This window comes from Pteronotus mesoamericanus, unplaced genomic scaffold (assembly GCF_021234165.1).
Source record: "Pteronotus mesoamericanus isolate MK-2021 breed Mesoamerican mustached bat unplaced genomic scaffold, CSHL_Meso_final contig_24, whole genome shotgun sequence".
In the NCBI taxonomy this organism is placed as follows: Eukaryota; Metazoa; Chordata; class Mammalia; order Chiroptera; family Mormoopidae; genus Pteronotus; species Pteronotus mesoamericanus.
The window spans coordinates 24,667,954-24,680,418 of NW_026555100.1; the positions used below are offsets into that span (position 1 = coordinate 24,667,954).

The window sequence follows — 12,465 nt, forward strand, 5'->3', positions numbered from 1 at the left end:
GATACCTATAAGCTGCATAAACAAAAGCTCTTTGATGGTTCTCAATAAATTTTAAGAGTATAAAGGGGTTGAGAGACCAAAAAGTTTGATAAATACCCTGCTAGAAATGCTGAAGAACTCAAGGCAGCTTTTCAACAGTAACCCAAGACTGGTCCAGAAAGAGAAAATTTTTCAGATAAACAGAAATCAGCATTTACTAATTTTAATAATTGTTTTTCTAGATGGTGATGGAAAGTGGGGATTGGCTGGTTGGCGGAGACCTTCAAGTGCTGGAGAGAATAAGGTGGAATGATGGGCTGGACCAGTATCGCCTGACACCTCTGGAGCTCAAACAGAAATTTAAGGAAATGAATGCTGGTATGTAGGCTGGCTCTGACGCATTTGTTACTACTGCTTCCCACCCTCTGGTTATAGAATTAAGGATATCAGGAACAGCATGTTTATGGTATTAAAAAGATGGAAACATCTATCAAAATGTCTGTTGATACAGAAACAGCTTATAAAGTTGAATCACATCCATACACTGGAATACTATCCAGCAGTTAAAAAACATGCACCAACACAGAAAGATACCGAGTATATTTATCAAGTGAAAAAGCAACTTGAAGAACCATATGTATAATGTAATTTTGGAAAACAAAGTAACTTTTTAAAATGCTGCGCTATTTCTGTGTCTAGAAGCAGGAGCATCTCCTGCAGCAGCTGCCACTTGAGGGTAGAGCTGGGCCCAGGGGAGGGGAAGATTCTCACTTCACGTATTTTGAAAAAGAGAGAAAAAAATGATAGGATTATGGATGGTTTTTATATTCTAGTTTGGACTTTTCTGTATTTTCCAAGTTTTCATAATGGCTATATATTATTTTGTAACCAGGAAGAAAAATTAAGACTCTCAGGTATCCATCACTAAGTGGAGTAGGTTTTTTCCTTTTTTCTTTTTCTTTTCTAAATTGATTTGAGAGAGAGAGAGAGAGGAAGGGCAAAAGAGGAACACCTCTATTTTGTTGTTCTTATATGTGCCCTGACCAGGGATCAAACCCGCAGCCTTGGCAAATTGGTATGATGCTCTAACCAACTGAGCTACGAGACCAGGGCCCTAAGTAGTTTTGAAGATGAAATAAATTTTTTATCTCTGGATTGGTGAGACCTTGCAGAGGCCCCAGAAAATGTCCCTCATCGTTATTCACCCCCTGGGGGAGGGAGACTGGAACAGGGGCCAAGAGGATGAAGGTGGGTGTGTACCTGCCTGAGCCTTGGTTTGCAGGGAAGATACTGGCAACAAATGTTTTCATTTCTGAATCAGGCTCTCCCTCTTGGGGCTCCCTGCTTCTGAGTCCTGTGTAAGCAGCCTGGCATTGGCTGGCACGTTTGGAGTGACAGCCCTAAAGATCCACCAGGTGGATTCTCCAGCTGATAATAAAATCAAGTGGCTATAATGAACGCACTGAACAATAAATACAGCTTCACCTTTCCTTTCGGTTCCTGAAGACAAACGATACTGCATCTCTGACCTTGGCTTTTATGTTTCCCTTGCCCAGATGTGGTGTTTGCCTTCCAGCTGCGCAACCCTGTGCACAATGGCCACGCTCTGCTGATGCAGGACACCCGTCGCCGGCTCCTGGAGCGGGGCTACAAGAACCCGGTCCTTCTGCTCCACCCTCTGGGTGGCTGGACCAAGGATGACGACGTGCCCCTGGACTGGCGGATGAAGCAGCATGCAGCTGTGCTGGAGGAAGGGGTCCTGGACCCCAAGTCAACCATTGTTGCCATCTTCCCATCTCCCATGTTGTATGCTGGCCCCACAGAGGTGAGCAGTTCCCTGAGCTGGGCTATGGGACTCAAAAGCGCAGGCTCCAATTATACTTACGAGATCAAAGGAGTCTTTGGGCTCCTTCCTCATCATGAGCAGATTCTGAAATCTTCTGTTCTCTCTTCTTTATCCAATTTAATTATGTTTCCACTTAGCGCTTATAAAAGTGCTAGAAACATCAAATCAAGTCTGCTATACACTGCCTCTGAGAATACAGAAGGTGCATGTAAATGAGGTGGATAATGCAAGTTAACTGGTTTACAATGCAAGTGGTGTCTAACCTAATATTCAATGTCCAAAGTTCCAGCGACTCTAAGTGATTCTCCATGCTCTGTGAGCTGCATTATAAGCTCATGGAGAGTATGCCTTTAAAAGCTTAGTATCTTCCTTTCAATCACGCAGCAAGCCTATCAGTCAGAGACCTTCTTTGTCGCACCGTACCACGGGTGTAGTGGATTTGAACACGTTTGTGGGAAGTATGATGAATAGAAAGGGTCTCAGCCCTTTGGAATGCGCCAAACTGAGTTTAACAAATTAATTCTCTTCAACCAGATCAAAGCTTCAGGCCTCCTCGCTCTCCTCTCCATCCTCTGTATTTCTATCTAAGGACCATTCATTTTGAAACTCCATTGCTGTGTTGAACTAGAGTCATTATCTGCATATGAAATGCAATTAGCTCATTCTTGGCAGTCAGATAAGAGAGAGTGAAGTTTGTAATTTCCTTTAAACTGTGATTTATTCTTAATAGAGAGAGACAGGCAGGTAAAATTCACAGTTCTGTAGAACAGTAAGATCGGAGTTTTCCTGGTCTGCTAGCCTGTTTGGAGAGATTAGGAAATGTAATCTCAGGTTCTAACAGGGGGTATTCTGACCTTTGAAGCTCCCGTCCTACCCAACGTAACCAAGCAGGTGAAGAGAGCTTTGAGCCTTTAGACACCTCATTGAGTTTCTTGGAATTATTTCTGAATTTATTACATTACTGAATTACTTTTAAGGCGGAATAAAGGTATAAACAGGGACCCCCAGACCTGGCCAGTGATGACCAGCATGTCCCTTATGTAATGTTTCCTAGGTCCAGTGGCACTGCAGGTCCCGAATGATCGCTGGGGCCAATTTCTACATTGTGGGCCGGGACCCTGCAGGAATGCCGCACCCTGAGACCAAGAAAGACCTGTATGAAGCCACTCACGGGGGCAAGGTCCTGAGCATGGCCCCTGGCCTCACCTCTGTGGAAATCATTCCGTTCCGGGTGGCTGCCTACAACAAAGTCAAAAAGGCAATGGACTTCTACGATCCAGAAAGGTAGGTATTCAAAGGAAGATTCTGTAGTCCACATCTGTACAACTGGAATGTTGAAGCAAAATTTTGGCCCTTTGGAAGACTCCAGTGCACCTCTACATGCTCCTAATGCTCCTACCTGGAGTGGGCATGCCTTGAAGGCCAAGACCTGGTCTTACATATTTTGTGTTCCCTAAAGTTGTAGCACAGCCCATGAATAGAGTAGATGGTCCATAAATATTTCTTTTTTACCATACATTTCTTGAGCGCCAGGACTGTGTGCCTGGCACATTAAGTGAAAGGAAGTCCATGCAGAAAAAGACTTTAATGAGCGTCAGGGCGTACTCACCATGCTCAGAGCTCAGAGAAGTGGGCCGAGCAACAGGAGACACTTCCCACGAGCAGATAAAGAGGAAATAGTGAATGCACAGCTGCCATTATTTCCCCTTCTTCTGCAACTTCCCTAACTAAGCTGAAGATTTAGCAACTTTCCACTTTAGAAGATGCAGCACTTTACAGAAGGAGAAAATGTGGTCTTAGAACCCATAACATAATCCAGGAACCTTTACGGAAGATGTTATTTACCTACACGGAGTTCTCTGTTCCCACCCTGTGACAGGCACAGCGAGTTTGACTTCATCTCAGGAACCCGTATGAGGAAGCTGGCCCGGGAAGGAGAGAACCCCCCAGATGGCTTCATGGCCCCCAAAGCATGGAAGGTCCTGACAGATTATTACAGGTCCCTGGAGAAGAGCAGCTAAATGCCCCAGAGTTTCTTTCTCACGTGCTTTTTGGTTCCCTCTTCTATTTTTGTGATCAGATGCTTTCACATCCAATTGCTTCTCAATAACTGATTTTAGTGTTTTATAATGAGGTAAAAATTATTTAAAATTTAAAGTCAACGTCAATATATATATAGGAAAATGTCAAACCGAAGACCAAATCTTAGCAGGTAAAAGCAATATTGTTATCACTTTAGAATGAAATTATTTGTATTGTCTACTGCACCTGAGCAGGTAGGCCCCAGATTTTGTAAAGTTCTGACCATGTGTCTCATTTACTTGCTAGGAAGTAAAGCATATTTTCCAGGTTAAGTTTTGCCAACCTACACTCTCCCAATGTCACATACCAGTAAAAAAATAAATCATTAGAGCAACCTCTTCTATACAAATGACAAAAAAAATTTCTCATCCCGAATGAGGTGTGGCTCATGTCAAGATTCTTCCTAATATTTCACCTCATGCTCTGTCCAGTCTTACTGCTCAGGTCTCTTATATGCTGAAGGATGACCTGAGTGGAGAAACCAAATGTGTGACAATGTGAATGTAATCTCAGAGATCTGTGCAACCTACTTATGGCACTGAAGTTACATTATCTAATAAGGGAAGTCTTATTGCACTTCTGTGAATAATATAACTCCAGTTAAACAGTGCCTTTTCATTAAATAGCATAGAGTGCTTTGATGAAAGATTTCCACCCAGGACCATCTGGCAATATTGTGGAAAGTGACTTTTTCTCCTCTTTGCTGTGGTCATTGTGTCCTGTGAAGAAGCTGTGCCTATAGACTGCAGCGGCATCAGCTGTAACCAAAAACCATTCACACCACCAGACTCGTGAGCTGCTAGAACTGGGAAAGATCGCAGAAAACACCAAATCCAACCCCTTCACCTTACAGGTGACCAGACTAAGACAATGTACAAGCATATGTTTGTGAGCTACTGAGTGCTGCAGCAAAACCCAAAACTGGCATTGTTGGGAAATGCTGGTGGCATTGACCAGGCCACGTGACTCTGTCTGGACCTCCATCTGCTAGTACAACCCAAAAGCCAGGTCTGACTTGCCTCAGCTGCTTACTGAAGCTCCGTGAATAGAGGGCACTTACGCAGCAGCCTTCTTGGGTGCTGAAAGGCCCAGAGTTTTAAATCCAGCTGATTTTATTAGGGGGAAAAGAAATTTCTTTTTTCAAAGACTTACTGCTGTTCTGAGACATCTAACCTCAATGACTTTACCTCCTGGGAGGCAATTTTTGTACTTTATGCATAATTCCTGGTGCTAAGGGATATTTGAAGAAACAGTACCTTATATACATAGGTCTCTCTGGAAGAGACTTAAACTGGGAAGAGAAAACTGTGATTTTTTAAAAACATTGTTTTTTAAAAATGCTAATCTTAGCTAATGAAGGTTCTTTTAAGAATAATATACAATGGCCACAGCAAAAGTGTAACTCTTTAATAATAGAGTGCCTATATTCATTTCATCAGAGGTACTCACAACTGCCTTTAAAAAAAAAGTGTATTTATTGAAAACATGAGACAACCAGTAGTGCCTTAACCCATGTATTTTGTGATTTTTAAAAATATTTAAAACTGCCCTTCTGCCCTAGTGCCACACAGTGCAAATGACTAGTGGTATGTATAACTGATGCTTATTCTTAGTTTAATAAATTTCTCAGAATGAAAGCTGAGTCTTTTCTGCCTATAACAGAGTGTGGGTTGACCACATGACCGTTGAGAGCTTTGTGACTTCATATAATCGGAAACAGCAGTGACTCTGTTTCAGACTATAATTACTGGGCTGTTGACCTTACCCATGTCTTTAGCAACTGCTCTAGCTGTGAGTGACACAGCACTACAGTAGTATTTTCAGAGGTTGACTGGGTTCCTCAGGGACCTCCCCCCACGATTGCACTGCATGAAGATCTGAATTTTTTTTTTTTCCTAACTTGCTCCCTTTTTCCCAAAGTGTCATCAAAGAGTACTTACTACCAGCAGGGTTGGAAGCAGTTGTTTTTTTTTTTTTTCACAGTAACCCACATCTTCACTAACCTCAGCAGCTGCTACTTTTGTATGCAGAAAGGATGCCTGTTTCCACCCATTGTTTCAGTGACCTTCCGAAAAGCGTGCATTTTGGTTTTCTTCCTCCTTGAGTCCCCTCCTCTCTGTCCTGAGGCTGAATGAAGATGACTGCTGGCAGCCCTCACTCCACACAAGACTGGTGTGAGCGCCAACTCAAAGCTACCACTTGTTGCCCCTCCCTCCTTCTCCCCAGATCCTTACTTGCTGGATCCTAGTGACGATGAGAGGCCAGAGTAGGGCAGGGGACTATGTAAGTCCGGGAAGATGTAAGTGGTGCTGAGGGGGTATGCCCAACTCGACAGGGCAGTGAGAGAAGATCCTGGAAAGGCATCTATGTAAATCCTTCGGTCAGATAATGGTGCACTTATAAACACATCAACACTGTATAAGGCCACGAGATTTCTTTCCAACCCACAGTCCCTGCAAGAAGAAACACTCTTGGCTACTTGAGAACAGCAAAGTTTGTTTTTTCCTCATCTTCCTCCTTTCTGTTATTACCTGACTTTTAGGTCAAGCACTGGCAGGTTATCAGGAAATCAGATGGTCACTAGATCGATCAACTATTCTTATATCTAAAGAAGCGATTTTCAACCTTTTCTATCTCATGCACACATAAACTATTTACTAAAATTATACAGCACCCCCCAAAATATATTTTTTGCCAATCTGACAAAAAAAAAAGGTATTTTTGATTCACTCCCAGCAGATGGCTATTGTGTTTCCTGTTGTCATTTTTTAACTTGACAAGCTAAGGGAAGACGTCAGTGCCCCTGACCAGTCAGGTATTGCATGTTTTAAAAATTATTGCGCCACACTGGTTAAAAATCGCTGCTCTAAAGGTTTGATGAAACAACAGCACAGCTTTAGCCTATGAGATTTTCAATGATACAGGTTTCTATTATTTAAGCATATCCCCATTACCAAAAATGCGTAAGTTATCAAAATTGACTGTATAGATATTGAAAGAGTAACCTCTTATTTTTTTTCTTCCCCTTAGCATGCATTTAATTCCTTGGTCAATACTAACTATTATGTACTGGACCATTCATAATACACATAGACCAAATAATGAAAAGTGATACACAACCAAATCACTAATATACACTCCAAAGAGCTACCTAATTTTTTTTGTTTATATTGTAATTGTATTGAAATTATTACTAAAAATAAATAGGTCGCTAGCTAGAGTTTAGACATTTTAGTTTGACACAGAAAAACCAAGACAAAATCAAATAATGCTTTTCCACGGGGCTAGCGAAGAATAATGGCGGAAGGAAGTCTTGAACTAAGGAAGAAGCCTTTCGTAGGTGAGCCCTGGTAGTTGTTCAGTGGCTTATCTTTTGTAAGTGAGGTGGCTTCCCCTATTCCCCCCTAGCTACCCTTATTCCCCCTCCCACCACCCAAGCCTATTACCCTTTCCATAGACCTCCTAATTTGAATTAATTGCAGGGAAAGCCAGTCTCAATTAGTAAGACATCTAAATTATAAAATGTTTTAAAAAGTAGTTTTATTACCTTCAAAAATATAAGCAACTAACTGATGGGCACTGCTCTTTTAATGTTATAGTATGTATTTGTAATTGCTGGTGTCAATAATACACACTTTATTTGGTACATTTCTTAAATATGGTTGATTTGTTTCAGAATTTAAACTTGCTCTGCACCTATTTTACTAAAATAATGTGAAAGTTCTTATAAACTGCAGTCTATTATAAGAACTTATGGGTGAAGAAAGATCTTGATTTATCCTTATTGCATAACCCTGCTTTCCATAAATAGTTGAAAGGTAAAGTTCAGCTTAGCACGGGTTGAAATAATGGACTATTTCCATGTAAACAACTCCAATAGTGATCTGATATTTTAAATTAGTTAAAAGATTGGCTTAAGTATATTCACCAAGAACCTACATTTATGAAAGGAATTAATTCCATCAACCATTACAGAGGTAAATTATATCCCCCATCCTATCCTCAAATCATAAAAAATAATTATGAAAGTACCAGATCTTTGGATATTCAAGGTTAATACCAAAGAAAAACTTACAGCTCCAACAGAGCAAAAGAAATAAATGAGTTTAATAAACAGAAACCCCAGGTCCATGGAATATCTATGACTTATCTACCTAATGGCATGTTTCATAATTTGCACTATTAAAACAAGTCTATTTACCAAGGCTGACAACCATCAGTAGCTAAGGAAGCCATCCAGTTTAAAAGTCCTGATGATCAGGTCAGTACTGCTAAGGGCCCTACATCTGCCTATCAATATGACTAGTGTGCTGTTTAGTGAAAAGCACATCTATTTCAGCATTTCCATTACTGCATAGATAAAGAAACAGAGCCCAGAATCAAAGATGACTTGTGTAAGGACATGATAACCTATAGCCTTATTATTCACTTCCTAGCTTCCAAAACCCTTTCATATGATTCTTAAAACAATCCCAGAAGGTACGGATTATGATTCCTATTTACAGATAAGGGAACAGGTGTCCACAGAAGGAATTTTGCCTAAGGCCACACTACCATGTATACTAAAAGTCCACAGCTGGGGTTGAAACCTAGACAGCTGAAAATGAACTTTAGAAGACATAATGAATACCCAAACAATTTCTTCTGCTAGAATGTAGAAGAGTGTGAAAAACCTTCACTCCCAGAGTAATAAGAAAAATCCGGAAAAAAATAAAAAGAGTGCTTTTCTATGAGGTTAGCAAGGAACAGTGGATGCAAAGAATTCTTCACCAACTTCCTTCCAGGGAGAAATAAGCCCTTCAGAGGTGAGCAGAGAACCTTGGTACTTGCTTATATCAGGGTAGACTCCTAAGTCTGGATGTAGCACTTGGAAGAACAGGCCTGACTAGAAGGAGAGACTTCAACAGGGATGAGAATTCAGCCAACACTCAGACAACAGAGACTGAAACCTGGAAACATTCAAAAACAAGCTGCCAGGCTAGACAATCCCCCGTCCCTGCATTTTGCAGAGAAAATGACAGAAGAGGGGCTGGAAGTCTTGTGCATTCTTACGACGACTGGATGCCAGAAACCTGTCATAACTGAACAAAAAGAACCACAAACGTATACCCCTGCAACCCAAATTCCTCCCAGCTCAAACACTGCTAAGATCAAAAGGCACCTGCATGTGAGGATAGGGGTTGGAGTATGCCCAGTCACCTCAACCTTGTTAAACCTACAGCCCAGAGCCAGCCTAACTGGACTGTAGGGGGAAGTGGAATAATCAGCCCTTCACTCTGCTTATTAGAGGAAAGGAGTTACATTCCCTGGAAATAAAACAAAAACCAATGTTATGCTTCCATCTCCACTGTTCTTTTTTATACCCACTACCTGGAACCGTATTTATTACAAGTTAAAAATTGATCACCTAGCTAAAGAGCTGGGCATGCCCAACAGCACACCATCATTAAGAGCTCATGGGATGGGGTCAAGCTGTCCCTGAAGCTGTCCACACAAACTGTGTGCACTGCTCACTCTTCCAGCGTGCGCACTTGAGTTACAATACTGTCCTTCATTTAGCATACGCTTATGGCTCCATGTGACCAGCTGGTCGTTTGTCATTTTTTGTGTGTCCAGCCACCTTCCCCACAACACTCAAGTTTCCTTTGGGTGAAAGTATGGCTCTCCTTTGGCATTTAGTGTTGATGAGTCACTAAATCCAGATACTTGCTCTCAAACCCTTTAAGCCAAGTTCATGGAGGGCCATTCCCCCAAAGCTCCAGGACTGCCGGGGGTGATTTCCGACCTGGGTTTACATGCTGACTTCCAGGATTTTGAATCTTGAATGGCTAATTTAAAGATGAACAGTTGGGAGTTCATTTAATCCAGTGCAGAAATAAAAGCAAGATTCTTACGCAATTTCTGATTTTAAAAAAAACAGAAACCTTTTAGAATTTTCTGAGTTTCCAGCCTAAACCCAGTTCTTTAGCTTTCCTTTGATCTTATGAGCTCCCAACAGTCTTCAAATAAATGCTTTATTGCTCAGGTCAGCTGGAGGTGCCTGCTTGCAACAGAACCCTCACTGGTGCTCTTTACAACACTACGGCCCAGCAGACAAAGCTCATTTCCCTCAGACATGTCTGTAAAAGACTCTGTTACACTGGGTAATGTAGTATCATCCTCTATTTGAGTACCTTTATTATTCTTGGAATTTCTGGAAGCTAATGAGGCACTGTCGTATTTCAAAGCACAAAAACTTATATTTAAAAGTATTCCCAAGCAGATTTATAACTATAAATGTTAGACAATCAAAAAAAAATATACTCCCAGTTCAGCCTTTGAGTAATGAGGGCTTTATAGGCTGTTAAAGTTATAGTAGTGTAAATTTTACACCAGTGTATTGAGAATACTTTGCTTTTGCACTCACTGCTAAATGGTTTCTTTTAGGTTTGATCTTATTTGCATCTGTACATGTAAGGAGAGCTTTAACTTTTGAGACAATATGGGAACTCTGTCTTTGATGACTAAATCAACAACATATTTAATAATGAAGGCACTCAAGATTTCTGTCAGCTCTAAATGGAATGATTCAATGGCTTTATTTGAGGTTTCTAGTTAGTGCTAAAGGTTTCAGTCATGCAAGATATATGCTCAGCATATCAGAATATTCAGTATTCTGATAGTGACCTTAAGAGAAACTAAAAAAGAGTATCCTAAAATATACACCATCTGACTTATTTTCTTTATCCAAAAGAACACTCCACCATTTGTGCACAAACAACACAAATGCAGCAAAACAAAACAAAAAAACAAAACCTTTGCCAATGAGGTACCTGCCATATTTATACAGGTATACTCAAGGCTTGAGGCAGCCTCGCCTAACACCAAACCTAGGAGCAGTTATAGCTACTAACATGAGGCTATTATAGTCCACATAGAGCATTTAGATTATACCAGCCCCACGCTTGATAACATGGTGAATTCTGGGTCACCCTGCAGGTTTGTGTGTTTGAGGGCGGAAGGGGTTTGAATGAGATAGAAAGGAGAGAAGTCATAAAGGAGATACTGAATTGATTCAGGTATTGAGGTACTAAACTATATATTTTTTAAAAGGGGAAAGTTTGAGACATATCAGAAGTCTTCTAACAGTGAGGCTTTTAGGGAAACATTACATATGTTCCATTTCAATCCTACGTATAGGCTTCAGGACCATGGAACTGATTTAAGCATGGAGAACGCTCAAAATCTGAGCCTGGTCCCCAGACACGTACATCAGTGTGTAAAGGTAATAATGTGATAGCTAACACCTGGGCGGTCTAACTGTGCCGGGCACTGTGCTGGGTGCTTTATATACATCATTTCACTACAGAGTCCTGGGAGGTGGGTGCCACTGTCATTACAGTTTATAAATGAGAAACTGAGACTCAAAGAAGTTAGATAACCAGTCCAAGGACACGCAGTTAATGGGGAGCTTGGATTTAAACTTAGTCCAACTCTAGACCCAGTGCTCCTAACGATACCCAAAATGAAAAAACCTAGACTCCAACTACATATCCCACATGCACGCCTATGTCAGAATAACAAACCATATAAACTAAATGTTCTTCAAAAGTATACAATAAAGTTTCCTCAGTTCCACTTCTAGGTATCTATCTAAAGAAAATCAAAACTAATTTGAAAAGTCATATGCACCCCTATCTGTGGTCATTGCAGCATTATTCACGATAGCCAAGATGTAGACACAACCTAAGTATCCATCAATGGATGAGTGGATAAAGATGTGGTGTGGTGTGTGTGAACATTACTCAGCCATTAAAAAGAATGAAATCTTGCTGTTTGTGACAACATGGGTGGACCTAGAGGGTACTATGCTAAATTGAAATAATACAGGCAAAGGTAAAAAAACTATACTATTTCACGTATACACACAACCTAAAAAACAAAACAGAAACAGATTCGTACATATAGGATGATGATTGCAGGGGATGGGGGAGGTGAAAGGGGATAAGAACTACAAACTTCCAGTTATAAAACAAGTAAGTTACAAGGATGTAATATATACAACACAAGGGAATACAGTCTGTTGTAGTAACTTGTAGAGTGGAAGATGGTTATTAGATTTATCATGGTGATCAACTCGTAAGGTATATAAATACTGAATAACTATGTTGTACACTTGAAACTCATATAATACTGCACCCAAAAATATTTTAACAAATATAAATAAACAAATAAGAAGGTCTTTCCCAACATTTATCACCTGAGGGGATGCATGTTCTCACCCAGAAACTGTCAGCAAAATAATAATAAAGTTTCCTCAATTACTTTAAGGCATTAAGATGCCTAGATGAGTCATAATTGCTGGTATTAGTCTATTTCTCTAACTTTATTTGATGCTTAAAACCATGACAAATTTAGTAACTACTACTACTGGATATTCTGAATTTAAGAGACTCTAAAAAGAAAGGACATGGGACGGAATATATCACCCTCATTTTTTATCAATATGTCATCAGATTAAAATTAATGATTACTGAAATTCATACTAGAACAAAAATAAAGATCAAATACTAGTGTGT

General features: G+C 40.4%; 1 protein-coding gene across 1 annotated transcript in view; it reads left to right on the forward strand.

Moving 5' to 3' along the window:
• PAPSS2 (3'-phosphoadenosine 5'-phosphosulfate synthase 2) overlaps nt 1-5,970 on the forward strand; it is a 73,702-nt gene extending 67,732 nt beyond the window's left edge. Inside the window, exons 9-12 of the mRNA XM_054572802.1 lie at nt 222-357; nt 1,536-1,804; nt 2,880-3,109; nt 3,705-5,970. Of these exons, the coding sequence (XP_054428777.1) occupies nt 222-357; nt 1,536-1,804; nt 2,880-3,109; nt 3,705-3,846 (777 nt within the window). The 3' untranslated portion in view covers nt 3,847-5,970. The remainder of the gene's footprint in view (nt 1-221; nt 358-1,535; nt 1,805-2,879; nt 3,110-3,704) is intronic.
• Nucleotides 5,971-12,465: the final 6,495 nt, after the last annotated feature.